At 41.4% G+C, this 17,175-nt stretch overlaps 1 protein-coding gene across 2 annotated transcripts in view; it reads left to right on the top strand.

Moving 5' to 3' along the window:
• Positions 1-16,867, top strand: part of LOC311247085 (CD82 antigen-like) — an 86,261-nt gene extending 69,394 nt beyond the window's left edge. For both annotated transcript variants that reach the window (XM_084337396.1, XM_084337395.1), the window contains exons 4-9: positions 1,140-1,264; positions 3,750-3,824; positions 9,330-9,428; positions 11,203-11,376; positions 13,725-13,808; positions 14,471-16,867. In XM_084337396.1, the coding sequence (XP_084193522.1) occupies positions 1,140-1,264; positions 3,750-3,824; positions 9,330-9,428; positions 11,203-11,376; positions 13,725-13,808; positions 14,471-14,548 (635 nt within the window). In that variant the 3' untranslated portion in view covers positions 14,549-16,867. The remainder of the gene's footprint in view (positions 1-1,139; positions 1,265-3,749; positions 3,825-9,329; positions 9,429-11,202; positions 11,377-13,724; positions 13,809-14,470) is intronic.
• The last annotated feature ends 308 nt before the right edge of the window (positions 16,868-17,175 follow it).

Below are 17,175 nucleotides of genomic sequence, written 5' to 3'. Positions count from 1 at the left end.
GTTGGCCAGTCGACTACGGCTCCTTTCGACCGATTAGTCCACTAATCGATTAATAGGGGTCAGCCCTAGTTCTTTCCAAAGACCCTAGAGACGGGACAGTAATATATATATATATATATATATATATATATATATATATATATATATATACAGGAGCATCTCAATAAATTAGAATATTGAAGAATATATATTGTAAATAAAGATATCCATGCCACACCACATTGATTAAAGGAACACGGCAACACGCCAACTTTTTGAGAATTTCCCAAAAAGTCGACGTGTTCCTTTAATGCAAAAGGAGCCCTGACCAAGTATTGAGTGCATATACTTTTCAGTAGGTCGAAAGTTCTGTAATATATATATATATATTTTTTTATTGGTTCTTATGTAATATTAAAATGTTCTCAGATACTGAATATTGGGTTTTCATTAGCTGTAAGCTGTATAATCATCAAAATGTAAAGAAAGAAAGGCTTGACATATTTCACGCTGTGTGTAATGAATCTATATATATGAATTAAACTTTTTGAATTGGAATTACTGAAATAAATTACTTTTCCTCGATATTCTAATTGATTGAGATTAAGCACCTGTATATTTGTGGAAAAGGCTCCCTCTTTGTCCAGTATTATTACACTCTTACACTAAATATGTTAAGTAGGGATGTCCGATATTATCGGCCTACCGATATTATCGGCCGATATCGGCATAAAAATGTGATATCGGAAAATATCGGTATCTGTTTTAAATTTTTTTTTCTTTTTCTTTTTTGCATTTCTGTAACCTTTATTTACCCAGGCAAGCAAGTAAGAACTAATTCTGATTTAATTTATTGTCAAAAGTATGCATAATGTTGTGTTAATTCCACAACAAGAGATATATAATGTTAATTACCTGAAATTATTCAGTTTTTTGGGGGGGGGGGACCCTGCATATATCGGTAACGGTTGATATCGGTATCGGAAATTAAGAGTTGGACAATATCGGTATATCGGTATCGGTAAAAAAGCCAATATCGAGCATCCCTAATGTTAAGGTAACCAAAATGTGATAGCGATTGATCTAGCGTGTTGGGCTAGATGCGTTGCTATACCTATCATCACCTAATCTACGTATATTGTGCTGGTGTTCTTCTACAGAGGAATCCTCCACGTCTCTGAAGGTGGCTTCCTACATCCTGATTGGAGTGGGAGGTTTCTCTATGCTCATGGGCTTCCTGGGCTGCCTGGGGGTCATCTACGAGGTCCGCTGTCTGCTGGGCTTGGTGAGTTAGTGTGTGTGTGTGTGTGTGTGTCTCTGTGTCTGCGTCTGTGTGTTCATTCCTGGCTTGACCATAAAACCCAGGGACACATTTCAAACTACAAAACCAGTTGCTTGGGGATGTCTTGACCCACGCTGGACGGACACATTGTCCCCAAATGGGGGACTGTATGTATAAAGTATGACTTCCCCATGCTTGGCGTCGTTAAGTCCTCCTAATTTAGCCCACAATGCAAAGCGTACAATGCAAAGCGTCTTAGCTTTATCCTTGTTGCGTTCCAAAGAAAGAAAGAAAAAGATCATATCACACACATATATCACACATCACGCATTTCACAGACACATCACACATATCACACACATACTGTATCACACACATATCACCTTTGCATATTTTATTGTGTGGTTTAGAAAGCTCTTTGTAAAATGTCAATGTCAACAACAGCCGGTTTAAAAAAATAAATGAAGAATTGACTTGAGTGAATAATGCATTGTGTGTGTTGCACGTTGCAACCATGGCTTACTGAATGCATGGACTACCTGCACTGACCTGTGACGAGAGAAGAGGGCGAGTGACATTTTCTGGCAGTGACATCACCTGCTGGCAGTAGACCTCAGTAACGGTGAAACAGACGTCCCTTTATACGACATTCCCCACTTACCACTTAACGCCAACAATGAAGAGGAACGGGAGGGAAATGTTGAGGCGGTACCAGCGAGAAACAGAAGGCGAACAAAATCGATAAGTGAGGCAACAAGCACACAGGATGAGCTACACTATGCTTTATGAAGTACACAGCTACACTATGCTTTATGAAGTACACAGCTACACTATGCTTTATGAAGTACACAGCTACACTATGCTTTATGAAGTACACAGCTACACTATGCTTTATGAAGTACACAGCTACACTATGCTTTATGAAGTACACAGCTACACTATGCTTTATGAAGTACACAGGACGAGCTACACTATGTTTTATGAAGTACACAGCTACACTATGCTTTATGAAGTACACAGCTACACTATGCTTTATGAAGTACACAGGACGAGCTACACTATGCTTTATGAAGTACACAGCTACACTATGCTTTATGAAGTACACAGCTACACTATGCTTTATGAAGTACACAGCTACACTATGCTTTATGAAGTACACAGGACGAGCTACACTATGCTTTATGAAGTACACAGGACGAGCTACACTATACTTTATGAAGTACACAGGATGATTGTATTAAGCCCCAGTATATCAGGTCAGTTTGATAAGCCCATCACTCAGTGGTCTGCTCGTCTGACATCAAACAGCGTCCTGCAATGCCGTGACACTCAAACCCCAGTGAATCTAAAAGAGTTGTATCAAGAGACCTGTTATACCGTTTGCTCGTCCCGACCCCCTCCGGCAAGATGTTGATCATTGGTAGAGGTTGCGAGATCTATATTTTATTTATAACAAGGAAGATTTATTTGACAAGTCTGTCCTTAGTAAATCTACTTGAGTGTACAAATAGGTCCCCTTCTAGTTGTTACAGTAACTGGGGAAGTAACGGATTACTTCTTTTGGGAAAAAACCCATTACGTCACTTAAACATGTATGCATGTCTGCAATGGTCCAAATTATACAGAAAACAGATATAGCATATATATACATGTACAATTCAATACTCATATACTTAAACACTGATTGATATGCCCACACATCATATATGTATTTTGTAGTTTAAAGTATAATATGTATGTATATTTTTGTATTATAATGTATAATAGTTCTCTGCCTCCTAACTGCAAGGGTTAACTCTGCAGGCTCCTCTGTTCGGAGCTGTCTCCAAGGCCACATTCCTAGCTCCACTAACAGTAAGATAAGAAGACGAGGAAGACTTTCCACTCTTGACTGTGCAGCCCAGCCCAGACACAGTGTACACCTAGATTTAAAACAGATATATACAATAAACATATGCTTAGATTTAAAACGGATATATACAATAAACATGTGCTTAATCCTTTACATCATACAATTGACGGGGAGAATAATAAAAAGGGTCACTTCGTGGCACTTCAACACCGCCTCTGTCATCTTGGTCGGTCACTTTCCACTGTCTTAATAGCGTCTGTACGGGGGTCGAGATGGCAATTACGGGGTCACGATGGCTGTGACTCTCAACAATGAGCTGCACTACGCTTGCTAAATATGATCATGTTAGGTAACGTAACATTAGTAACAAGAGACTATCTTCAAGAAACTCAAGTGACTACAGTGTTCCAGCGTGCTTCCTGTGTGGGTGCAATACAACATACAGAGGTGATATGTGTGCAAACCCTATTTCCTCAGGATGTCAGTGGTTGGGGGTTTGTTTCCCGGCAATGCAGCGTTGCGTGTGTTAATTCTCTTCGCCATGGCATCTCGCCCGTTGTCGGTAATGTCAGTGGGGTTTGATGATGTCATGTGTCAGAGGTCAGAGGTCACAGTCCTTTTCTCCTTCCTCCTCAGTACTTCACTTGCCTCCTGCTGATCCTCATCGGCCAGGTGGTCGCCGGGGCGCTCATCTACTTCCAGAAAGACTTGGTGAGTGATGTCACTTCTTCTCATTTCTAAGGATTCTGGGAATCGAGAACCGGTACCAAACTGTTCCATCCATCGGAACTGGGGGGGGGGGGGGGGGGGGGGGGCGCAGATTGTGTTAAACGTTGTCAAATAATTACATTCATAGATCATCACATTGCATCATTCATTTCTAATAACAGTAGACATTAAAACTAATTTAAAAATCTTTCATTTCTTTCTTTGTCACCAAGGTTTTAAATCGACCCATAGACACTAGAGTGCCTTGTTTCAATGTGTTCTGCAGGGTATTTCAGGGGCACAGAAGCCAAAGGCGGATGTACCAAGTTCAGTACAAACTCTAGGCACTTTAAGTGTGAGCCAATCATTGGATTGTGTTCAATGGGGTCCAGAGGTCCATTCCAATAATGAAGTGATGTAATTTGGACAATCTGCAATTATGGAATCTATATAGAAAACCGATGCCAATGCACGTCTTTCTGCCAGAGAGAAGCATCCAACCTTAACATATAAGATACAGTGGTGAGCACCATAGCGATCACCAGTGATAAATCTGATGGCTGAATCAAGGGAGTTTCGATCTATTATGCCTCTTGGGTGTCTCCTCTGGGAAGGCAAACATTGATGTCAACAGGACCGATGATTTAAAACAATTGGAATTCAACAACACGCCCGTCATCCAGACACGCCTCGCTTTCCGCTGTGTCCTGATCTCACCTGTTATTTGTCATAACATGTCACCAAGAGAAAAGGTATGCACTTTACATGCATACTACTAAAGGTATGCATGATTTTCCAGAAACCGGCTTGAAGCACAGGTGATGGAAAGGTTGTTCTGTGTTTTTTTTTTACCAGGGGCTTTCAGTGCATACTGTCTCCTAAAATATATAAAAATATTGTATAATACTGTATACCAATATAATATAGTGTAGTATAAATAGTATGATTTAGTTATAGTATAATACAATTAAAATAATACAATTATATAGAAGTACAATATAGAATAATACATTATATAGATAAATGCGTGTGTGTATAAATGAATGAACCTCAGTAAATATGCAATTTAACTGATGGATACACAAATGTACACAATGTATTTATTTATGTTAATTTAATTGTGTTGATGTTTCCATTTCTGCAAAATAAGTATGTACATTTTGATTAGGTAAACATTGCACTATGAACAGTCTGTAGGGGCAGGTACAATAAGAGTTTCCTTCTTCCTGTTCCTTTCGGCCATGGAATTTAGTGGATCATATTAAGTGAACTATATGTACTGTTGGACTGTAACAATTCCGAATAAATAAAAATGAAATGAAATTATATAGGAATGCATTGTTGTGTACGATATGGTTGTGATAATCGTAGCAAAGTGACGATGATGATGATGATGGTGCAGCACATGGTGTTATAGCGCCACCTGGTGTTTAGCCTGAAGCATTATTCAGGTTTAATGGTTTGGTTGTTTTTGGTGCGACATTGACGACAGACAATTATGGTAGAATAAAAAAATAAAAAGGTGGAATAAAATAAAATGGTATATAAATTAAATTAACATGGAAGCACAATAGAATAGAATAGAATTATAAAATAGGCTAGGGCTGTACAACTGTGCATGATGTGGTCAAGTATATACACTAATTAGAATAAAAATAACAATACATTGTTGAATATTTACAGGATGGAATACTTAGCAGGGCTAAATATTAGTCGGGATGGTTAGAATTATCATGGTTCAGGAAGCCCATTAGGCTGTACTGCGAAATAATCAGTTTGAAGAACTAATTCAATCTTGTGTTTCTTTCTTGAAACAAGTGACAAGAATTGCCAATGCGAGCGAGGTATTCTTTCCAATACAAGGATTTCCTCTAAACAAACAAAATCATCATGAAACAAAAGGACCTGCCTGATTAAGATATCATCACTTGTTTCAAGGAGTTTCATTAGACAAGCTCATTCAGTGTGAATGTGAAGCAAGTCGAAATTATTTCTCCTTATCTCCTTTCATGTTTGGTAAAAATATGATTTTAAGACTCAATATAAACTAGAAACGGATGTGTCTGTCACCCTTTCTCTCTCTGTCTCCCTCTCTCACTCACAGTCTGTCTGTCTGTCTGTCTGTCTGTCTGTCTGTCTGTCTGTCTGTCTGTCTGTCTGTCTGTCTGTCTGTCTGTCTGTCTGTCTCTCTCTCTCTCTCTCTCTCTCTCTCTCCCTGTGTGTCCCTCTCTCTCCCTGTGTGTGTCTCTCTCTTTCTGTGTCTCTCTCTCTCTCACGTCCACACACACAAGCCTTACATTCAGATCAGATTCTGATTATTTTATTGTCACAGCTTTTTTAAATGTACATACATTCATGTGATGTCCGTGAGATGCTTGTTTTCCCCCGGCTCCTCAACCGTAGTATATTTGTAAACGTAGTACACAACATTATATTCTATCTATACAAACTATAACCATAAACTAAATAAACTATAAACAAACTATAAACTAAAACTATAAAATAAACATAGTACACAACATATATTCTATCTATACACAAACTACAACCATAAGCTATAACTATAAATGTAAACTATAAACTAAATAAGCTATAAACAAAATATAAACTAAACAGAGTGCACAACGTATATTCTATCTATACAAACTATAACCATAAGCTATAACTATAAATGTAAACTATAAACTAAATAAGCTATAAACAAAATATAAACTAAACAGAGTGCACAACGTATATTCTATCTATACAAACTATACAATACATAGACCACATTAGTACAGTATTCACGCTCACAGGTGCGCGCATACAGACACAAATATACATGTTCAAAACACTTCCAACTAGACGAGAACCACAGAATCGAGAGAGAGAACGAGCAAGTGTTCCTTGCAGACTGAAACTAAAACGTGTGTCTGAGAGACGAGACCAGCAGAGGTTTCGTCTCGCGTTTCCTCAGCGATCCGAGCGGCTTGTCTCCCTGAGGAGATACGCTGTGGAAGAGAGACCGGGATAAACTGTTGCAACCCAAAAAAAAAAAGAAGAAGAAGAAGAAGAAGCAGGAATTCAATTCTCCAGAGCGCAGCCAGGAAAACACTATGCCTGCTTACTTTTTCTCCGAACGCTCACTGGAAGCTCTTGGACCCAGAAACCGGCTGGGGTCTCCGTGCCAAGTCGAGTTTCAAGGCCTGTTACGTTGCTCTTCTCGTACACTTAAACATGAGGGCATCTGCTTTTTCACTATATTGGGAGAGAGATCCGCTCGGGGGCAGGCAGGGCCAGAGTGTCCTCGACGACGTAATGTTCCGAAGTGTACTGGGTGAGGAGGGGTCTGGTCGGTTGGATGGCGATGTTTTAGCAACTGTCAAACATGAGCTTAATCCTGCGTCTGCACCTCAGTGCTCACTGCTCACACACCTGGAAGCTGCTACGGGGAGCAGGGAAATGCGGCCTGGTCTGGCTTTGGTGGCGTAATATCACTGAAAACGCTTTTGTGGGTCTTCATCTGAATGGGATTGTGGGAGGCTGGGTGGCTAGGTGGTCAATCTTGAGTGTTTAGGTAGGTGGTCAATGTGAATGTTTAGGTAGGTGGTCAATGTGAATGTTTTTCGTTTCTCATTCAGTTAATCTGTGGCAAGGCACTGAAGTTCAAGTTTAAAGTTTTGTTTTATTTGTCACAGTGACATGTAGTGAAACGCTTGGTTCTCTATGACCCTCTTGAGATTTTGCTTCATACAGTCAAAAGGTAAAAGAGTAAAAGACCAAACACTATACAAAATATACAAAAAACGAAAGGCAAAAATTAAGTAGAAGAGTCCATACCATAGTCCCCTCCAAACTCATAGCCAAGCTCAGGGACCTGGGCTTGAACTATGACCTGTGCCAGTGGGTCCTGGACTTCCTGACGGGCAGACCCCAGGTGGTAAGAGCCGGCAACTGCACCTCCTCATCCATCACGCTCAACATAGGGGCCCCCCAGGGCTGTGTTCTGAGCCCCCTCCTCTACTCCCTGTACACACATGACTGCGTAGCACAGCGGAACAACAACACCATCATCAAATTTGCTGATGACACAGTAGTGGTGGGCCTGATCTCTGCCAACGACGAAAGGGCCTACCTGGAAGAGGTAGAGAACCTGTCACAGTGGTGTCAGGAGAACTGCCTCTCCCTGAACGTCAGCAAAACAAAAGAGATGATTGTGGACTTCAGGAGGTCGGGGGTCAAGGACTACAGCCCCCTCAGCATCGACGGGGCACCAGTTGAGAGAGTGAACAGTTTCAAGTACCTCGGAGCCCACATATCCGAGGACTTGACATGGACCACACACATTGACAGTGTTGTGAAGAAGGCACGACAACGCCTCTACTTCCTCAGGCGCCTAAGGAAGTTCCAAGTCAGTCAGAAGATCCTTAGGAACTTCTACTCATGTACAATAGAGAGCATCCTGACCGGCAACATCACCTCCTGGTTTGGGAATAGCACTGCACAAGACCGTAGCAGACTACAAAGAGTGACACGTTCAGCCGAACGCACAATTAGAGGGGGGCTTCCCACCCTCCAGAACATTTACAACAAGCGGTGCAAGGGGAAGGCTAAGAGAATTATTAAGGACTCGAGCCACCCGAACAACTGCCTCTTTGAACTGCTGCCGTCAGGCAAGCGATACCGGAGTCTTATGGCGAGCACAGAAAGACTCAGAAGGAGCTTCTATCCCCAGGCCATCAGGCTGCTAAACGAACAATAATCGCTAAACGAACAATAATCACTATGCAACAACCATCAAATGCACACAGCACACACACCCACACGCACACACACACTCACTCAAACAAACAACACACTGCAGCACCCACTCTCCACACTTTAGATCACACAAACACACTTACACTTTATATTTATTGATAAAGGATTTGCACTACAACTCGTACACCTACTGTGAATTGTACCTAAACTGCACCTCGTCCATTTATGCCTTGCACTATATAGTATTGTATATTAGTACACTGCACAGTATTGTATATTGTATGGTAACTACGTCTACGAACATTGTACATATGTCTAAACTGAACACTGTGACCTCTTTTTTTTCTTCTAATTTTTACTATGTTTTTATTTCATACTTATCTTGTCATGCACAGTCTCTGGAGCGCAACAGTAAGAAGCATTTTGTACAAAAGTATTCTGTACTTCTGTATGACAACTATTAAAGAAACTTGAAACTTGAAACTAGTGCAAATTTGTAAGAACTTTGAAGGACCTCTAGGTCTGTCCTGCTGTAGAGAATGAGTAATGAATCACTGCATTTCTATAGCGCTTCCCTAGAACCAGTACTACTCCTAGCGCTTGGCCCCTGGTGGGAATTTAACCCATAACCTGTGGCATTATTAATGCCAATCACTCCACCCATTAAGCTTCACAGGACTGCAAGGGCACTCTGACCTTCTCCTCCTCACTGTATCTGAGTTGGTAGACTTATGCCCCCCACCCTCCCCGTCTCTCTTTTTGTCTCAGATAAATGAGGAGATGTCCAAAGTCGTGACCGAGGTCCTGAGCGCCTACCCCGGCAAGAACACCACCACGGAGCAGGCCTGGGACTTCATCCAGCGTACAGTGAGTGGAAAACACAAACCAAGGTTCCGCTTTATGTCCGCGGAAAGCCGTCTTTATTCAAAAGTTGGGGAAAGTAACAGCGGACTGAGAGCGGGGGACGCAAACAGGCTGGATAAGCTGGTCAGGAAGGCCAGTAGCGTGGTAGGGGTGGAGCTGTACTCTCTAGCGGTGGTGGCGGAGAGGAGGAGCCTTGCTAAGCTCCATGTCATCAGGGACAACCCCTCCCACCCACTATACGCAGACTTGGCTGACAGGAGGAGCATGTTCAGTGCTAGACTAACACTCTGAACGGCACAGGAAGTCCTTCATTCCGACAGCCATCAGACTTTACAATGCATCACTGTGCCTCACTGCATCACTGAGTACAGAGTGACAGTTACCATCTTCCTGGACTTTTACTTTTAAAACAACATTGTCAATATTACACTTACAGTACACTTAATGTAGATCTCTGTATTTTTTTTTACTGAATATTTATATTAGAATGTACATACATTACATAGGAAATGTGAATCCCGGACCGTATTTTATTTTATTATTATTTTATTCTTAGGCTTATTTCTTGATTGATTGAAACATTTTATTAACAGATTGCAGAATGGGTACAATACAGTACAGCTCAATACATACAATTGTTAAGGCGATGCAGACCAGAGAAAGACTTTCGTCTTGTTTACATCAGGGTCCCCCATTTTCAATTCATCATAACATATATGACATACGTGACATACATGACATACAGATAGACAGTACTGTTACATCTAGATATTTATGACATACCAGATCTACAAATATACAGTACTGTTTATGAGTACAAAAAGAGAGTATATATATTTGAGGGGGAAGAAACTGTACATTGGAGGAGGTTGGGTAGGTGGGGGGGTTTGGTAGGTGGGGTGGGGGGGGGGCACAAGTGAGCTCTAGTAACGTCATAATCACAGAGTGTCTATGACGTAGTATGTGTAATGTTTCTTATGAAGAAACGTTGGGTTCAGCAAACATACTTCTTTATTGAAGTCTCCATGAATCACCTGCACAGTACATGTGCGTTTCAAAATGGCTGACAGTTTCCTTTTATACAGGTGTAGCTTACAGGTAAGAGCACTAGCTGTTGCCATCTAGTGGTCAGGAGTAATTGTAGCTCTTATCATTACAGTATGCATGCGTAATCATAGATATCTATAGAACACTAGATAGCTTGCCCGCGCTGCCGGCCAATGGAGAGCGACGTCACTGAACCGCCGCCATCTTGCTCCAGTTAGCCTTGAGTGAGAGTGAGTGAGCTGCACAGACAAAAATACTCATAACTCGCTGAAATATTGACGGATTTACAAACGGTTTGGTTTATTACAAGCATTATTAACGTGGCTATGATTCAAGCGGTTTGTAAAAAAAAACATCTTTAAATTTTTTTTTTTATAAGTATGCAGTATCATAACTACATCTTTGATGTTTATAGCAAACCAACCCGTTTGTAAATCCGTCAATATTTCAGCGAGTTATGAGTATTTTTGTCTGTGCAGCTCACTCACTCTCACTCAAGGCTAACTGGAGCAAGATGGCGGCGGTTCAGTGACGCTGGTGACTCCGCCTTAAGCTATCTAGTGTTCTATAGATATCTATGTGCGTAATGCCCCCCCCCCACACACACACACAGTCACACACACATACACCAGACAGCCACCATTTTATTTGCCTGTGACCCTTTTCTGGTCTCCAAATCTCTTTACTCACAATATCAATAGTGACTGTAATAATGTTGCCTCCTCACCAGATGGGGTGCTGTGGCTGGAGTGGGCGTATGGACTGGCACGGGAACATGGTGATCATCAACAGCTCCCAGCTGCTCTTCCCCTGTTCCTGCCAGAACACATCTGTCGCCATGGGCAACTCCTCTGATAGCGGCTTCTGCGAGGCCCAGACACCGGACTGGCCCGTCTACGATGTGGTAAAGAACCATTTCTACCATCTTATTGATTGATTGATTGAAAACTTTATTAACAGATTGCAGAATGGGTACAGTACAGCTCAATAGATACAATTGTTAAGGGGATGCAGACCAGAAAAAGACTTTCGTCTTGTTTACATCAGGGTCCCCCATTTTCAATTCATCATAACATATATGACACACACGACATACAGATAGACAGTACTGCTACATCTATACATTTATGACATACCAGATTTGCAAATACAGTACTGTTTGTGATACAAAAAGTGTCCAGAAAAGAGTGTATATACATTTGACGTAGAAACTGAACATTGGAGGAGGTTGGGTAGGTGGGGTGGGTGGGGGGGTACTGTACATTGGATGTGGGGGGGGGGGGGGGTTGGGTAGGGGGTGGGTGGGGGACACTGTACATTGGAATACTGACAAAGCCATACTTGGTCATTTACTGTACAACTGGGTTAGGACATTTGTAGGGACCAGTTTCAAATTGCAGTCTCCCGTAGGTGTTCTTTGAGAGTGTTTTTGAAAGTGGGTAGTGATTCACATTCCTTTACAGCTTTGGGTAGGGCGTTCCACATTGATGTGGCATAATTGCTAAACGTGTTTAGTCCCTTGTTTGAGCCGAATCTGGGTTTAACATGATTTGTGGAGCTCCCTCTGGTGTTGTGATCGTGGTATTCACTGACCTTTGGGAAGTATTTTGACATGTACATGGGTACCTTGGTCGTGTAGTGTATCTTGTAGACCAGGCCCATTGCAAGTTGCTGTACTCTGTCGTCTACTCTAAGCCATCCTAGGTAGTCAAAGTGGGCAGGGGTGAGGTGGGTTCTAGGAGTCAGGTCAAGCAGTAGTCTGAATAGTTTGTTTTGAGATGTTTGTAATTTGGTTTTTAGTGCCTTTGAGGTGCTTTGGTACCATGAGGTGCAAGCATAGTCGTAGTACCCTTGAATGAGTGCTCCTGCCAGAGTCTTCAGGGTATTCTTGTTTACCAGAGAGGAGATCCGGTACAAGAATCGAGTTCGTTGGTTGATTTTTTTTATTACATTGGATGCCATTTTGTCACAGGAAAGATTAGCCTCTAGGATGGAACCCAGGTAGGTACTTTCCTTGTGACAATAATACAATATTGTCACCCACTGTAACTGAGAAGCCGTCGGTCTTGCTGAGTTTGTTATTTGAACTGAAGAGAATGGACTCTGTTTTGCCCATGTGTCGACATGTCATTTGCATAAATTAGGAACAGTAGCGGTCCTAGTATGCTTCCTTGTGGAACACCACAGCTCACTTATTTATCCTGTACCGGTTTTTCTTTTCACCTGTTCCACTGTTTGTTTTTGGTATATAGAAATGTGTGCTACAGGTGCTACTTGGATACTTGAAATTAAATACTTTTTTGTTTACTCCGACCTTCATCCAACATCCACCATTTTTGTTTTGTTCATTTCATCAATTATTTGCATGCATTTACATTTTGTCATTTAGCTGACGTTTTTATCCAAAGCGACTTAAAAGTTCTGTACAACAGGTCAGCAGGAAGGGTACAACTCTTTCAGCTGAGTAACAATGTTCATCACAGTATTGAACTTGGGTGCTACAGTGTTGAGTGTGTATAGTAGTAAAGACGTAATTAGCATAGTAGTAGGTAGTAATATAGGCAAGGAAGATTATTTAGAGGCAAAAGTGCATGATAGTAAAAGACAGCATAGTAGGTGCACAACGAAGTAGCTAGGAAAGTGTTTTTCTTAAATTTCTTTTTACTTTCATATCAACTTTGCATTATGGTCAACTGTATCACCAATTCTGAGTTACCCATTTGATTAACATAACTAGATCAGATGTTCTGACGCTGTTGTTGTTCTTATCCTCTGGCGGCACATGGTGTAGTGGTTAACACTGTCGCCTCACAGCTAGAAGGTCCTGGGTTCGATTCCCGCTTGGGGACCAAGTTTGCGCGTTGCCAGGTACCCAGGTGGGGTATCTCCCGGGCCTTTCTGTGTGGGGTTTGCATGTTCTCGCAAGGGTTCCCCCCCCCCCCCCCCCAAAAAGACAAACCCAATGGAAAAAACATGCAGAACAGATCGCTAACGCTGATCCGTGATGAAGACTGACAGGAGCACTTGGATTTGCCACAACCCATGTCTGCTCCCTGCTCCCCTTGGGGGGGGGAGGACGACGGGATGGGTCAAGTGCAGAGAGACATTTCATCTGCGACTCAGTGCATGTATTTTTTTCGCCCATATCGTGTGTGTGTGTGTGTGTGTGTGTGTGTGTGTGTGTGTGTGTGTGTGTTAATCTGCATGACAAATAAAGACTTCTTCTTCTCTTCTTCTTCTGTGGTGTTGCAGGGTTGTTCCGCCAGTGTGGAGGCGTGGCTCCTCACCAACGCCGGGGTCATCCTGGGCATCTGCCTGGGAGTGGCTGTTATCGAGGTACGGCCATCAAACATGCGGTTGATCATATTTAGCCCGGTGGTGAATTAGACTTTAGCCTTTTTTAATGTCGCAGAACATCCGCAATTAGATCCTGGCTCCTCGCCTGCAGCAGAGACATCTGGATAGACTTACTGTAGTATTCCCTGGAACCAGACAGCTAATAATACCGTTGTTTTTCTGGCCGTATTAGACCATTTCTTTTGGGTTTGTTTGATGTAAAATTTCACTCCTACGTCACAGGTAGGGATGTCCGATATTATCGGCCTACCGATATTGGCATTACAATGTAATATCAGAAATTATCGGTATTTACCCAGGCAAGTAAGAACAAATTCTTATTTTATGTATTGTCAAAAGTATGCTTAATGTTGTGTTAATTCCACGACAAGAGATATGTAATGTTAATTACCTGAAATTATTCATTTTTTTGGGGGGGGGAAACCCTGCATATATCGGTATCGGTTGATATCGGTAACGGAAATTAAGAGTTGGACAATATCGGTATGTCGGTATATCGGTAAAAAAGCCAACATCGAACATCCCTAGTCACAGGGGATACGCTTCAGGGGATGACGACATTAGGTCTGTGGATGAGACTGGATGACTTAAGATGTCGCTGTGTAATTGACCTGACCTCCCTTTGTTTCTCTGCTTCACAGCTGCTGGGTATGATGCTGTCTATCTGCCTGTGCAAGAGTATACACACCGAGGACTACACCAAAGTACCAAAGTACTGAAGCTGACCGGACACGCGTGCACACAAACACAAACACATCCACAGAACACACACGCACACACACACAGGGAGGGAAAGATGGAATAATGCATTTTGTTCACCCATTATTCGGTGAAATTGTATTCCAAATTTGTTGTCCAAATTTACAAAAAAAAAAAAAAAGGTTTGCTTTAAATGTTTGTTTTTGTTTTTTTTATCTTTCTTTTCGGAGCCGCCTCCTGTCCGGTTTTCTTGGAGCACTTTAGAGACTGTGTAGCTTTCGGTTTTGGTGGCGCTGAGAATGTCCACACGTACAGTATGCCTGTGGCAGAGCGGGTTACTAGCAAAGGTCTAGAAAAAGAGTTCAGATGAGTAACGAAATAAGGGGGGATGTAGAAAACGGTGGTCGATGGAGAGACGTTGAAATGTTGTGTACTATAAGCTCCCTCCCTATGCAGTATGCTGCCTCCCTGCTTTTATATATAGATCATACTGTAGTGCTGTACTAGGTACAGTAGGATTAGTTTTCCTGAAAAAGGGAAACGGAAAAGCCATCTCAAAACCACGACAGAATCTGAGCTAAAAGAAGGTGTCAGGGGGAGCTCTGTCTACCGGACAAACTGGGAACATCCATCTGCAGTCTTGTTTCTGTACTTCAGTGTTTTTAGTTTTTGTGTGAATCTTGTTGTTTTTGTTTTTTTTAGTGTAATGTATATAATTTTAGTTGGTATTTGTGTGTGAATTTGGATCCAAGACAACATTGCCAGTGTTTTCTTAAGAGGCAGGCTGGTGACTCCTTGACTTTAAAGTGGGTTGTTTTCTTGCTTTCTTTTTCCGCATATTCTAAGTTTGGACTGTCGAGAGGATTTTTCTTTCGTGTCAATAATTTTGTTCAAGTAATAGAAATACTGTGATACTAAAGAGGACCAATTATGATACCTGCTTCCCAAAACGGTCACATTCAGTTTACAATAGTCTTTGATAGCATGCAAAATGTTTTTATTTTTTATTTCGTTTTGTTTTTCATCTGACGTGAATTATTCAGAGCATGTTTTTCTGAAGCTCATAGCTTTCCTTTTTTTTAACCCAGGTTTCCTCAAAAGGACAAAAGTTTGAAAAATGAAATATTTTAAATCAGGGATATGTGAAGTTTGACGACGAGCACATGGCAAATTGATACAGCCGAATATTATGATATAAAGTTGTTTTTGAGAGGAGGTAATACCGTCGGAGAGAGGGGGGGAGGGGGATCCATCACAGAAATGCAATGTGTTTATACACTATACAGTAAATCATTTGGAATGCATTTACCGTAAATCCTCAAATATAGGACGGGTCTTCTATTTACCTCAGCTGCAAAGAGCACCAGGCCTTTATTAGAGAGAGGCTTATATAAGAGGCAGGCCTTAATTTCAAAAAATGACATAATCCCTTCATTTTCAGACTTTTATTGCATTATTATTATTATTATAATTTTTATTTTTTAATACGTAGATTGTCTGTCTACATTTATTTAGACTAGCATTGGTATTTAAATATTGAGTGCAGTTGAGCAATTGTGGGATTAACGTAATTCACACACTGAAGTTGGATATACTAGGTTGTGGGGTCCGGGGACGGTTTAGCGTGTGGTACCTTCTCGACTTCCTCCGTCGAATCGAGTTGTTGACATGCAGTAGCTTTAGCTACTAACGCTGTCATAGCATCATGATCTCTTATGTGTCAACTGGACAACGCCAGCCTCTCCTGCCAACGCCATATAGATAGCGAACGTTAACGTTTGCAAACAAAGTCAACGTCATCCAGCTGACACCACATATCTAGATATTATGACAACGTTAGCTAGCGGCTAGCGCTAAAGCTAACCAGATGGAAACGTTAATGTATGTCAGTGTAGCGGGAGGCAGCACTTGATTTCCATTGGCAAGAGTTTATCTCATTCTATATCACGGCATGAAAAATAAAAAAAATACTTTTTTTTGCGACCTTATAATAGAGACCGGCCTGTGTTTGTCTAAATGCATCAAACCCCCTGGCCTTTATGAGAGGCCCCTCCTTTATCGGAGGTCCCTCCACTATTTGAGGATTTACGGTATGTACATTTTTTTTATTTCAGTGAAGGTCTTTCTTGTGTTGTTTTTATAATGTACAAAGGACATTCTCCTGTTTTCTTTTTAATGTACAGTATGTATGAAAACATTCCATTAACCTTTAAATAATTGCTAAAGAAAGAGGGTATGGCTCTTTAAACTGGATGGATTTATATTAGCTGGAGTAATTCATGTATACTCACCACATTCAGTCTGTTTTATTTTGTCAATAAACTCAATAGACAAGTCAAGTCAGATGTATTTGTGTGACCCAACCTCACATTACATGCTTAAAGGAAAATCCAACATTTTGGGAAATGAGCTTATTTGGCATCTACCCTGGAGTTAGACAAGAAGATGCGTACCTTTTTCTTCTCTGTGCATGCAGTAGGAGTAGGACGACGTGCACCATTAGCCTAGCTTAGCGTCAGTCACTGGAAGTAGGTTCCTCCATTAGCCTAGTTCCCAACGTCTTCCTAGGAACCTACTTCCAGTGACTGACGCTAAGCTAGGCTAATGGTGCACGTCGTCCTACTCCTACTGCATGCACAGAGAAGAA

The sequence above is a fragment of the Notolepis coatsorum genome (assembly GCF_963971535.1).
Source record: "Notolepis coatsorum genome assembly, chromosome: 20".
NCBI lineage: Eukaryota > Metazoa > Chordata > Actinopteri > Aulopiformes > Paralepididae > Notolepis > Notolepis coatsorum.
This window is presented reverse-complemented; position numbering and strand designations above follow the sequence as displayed.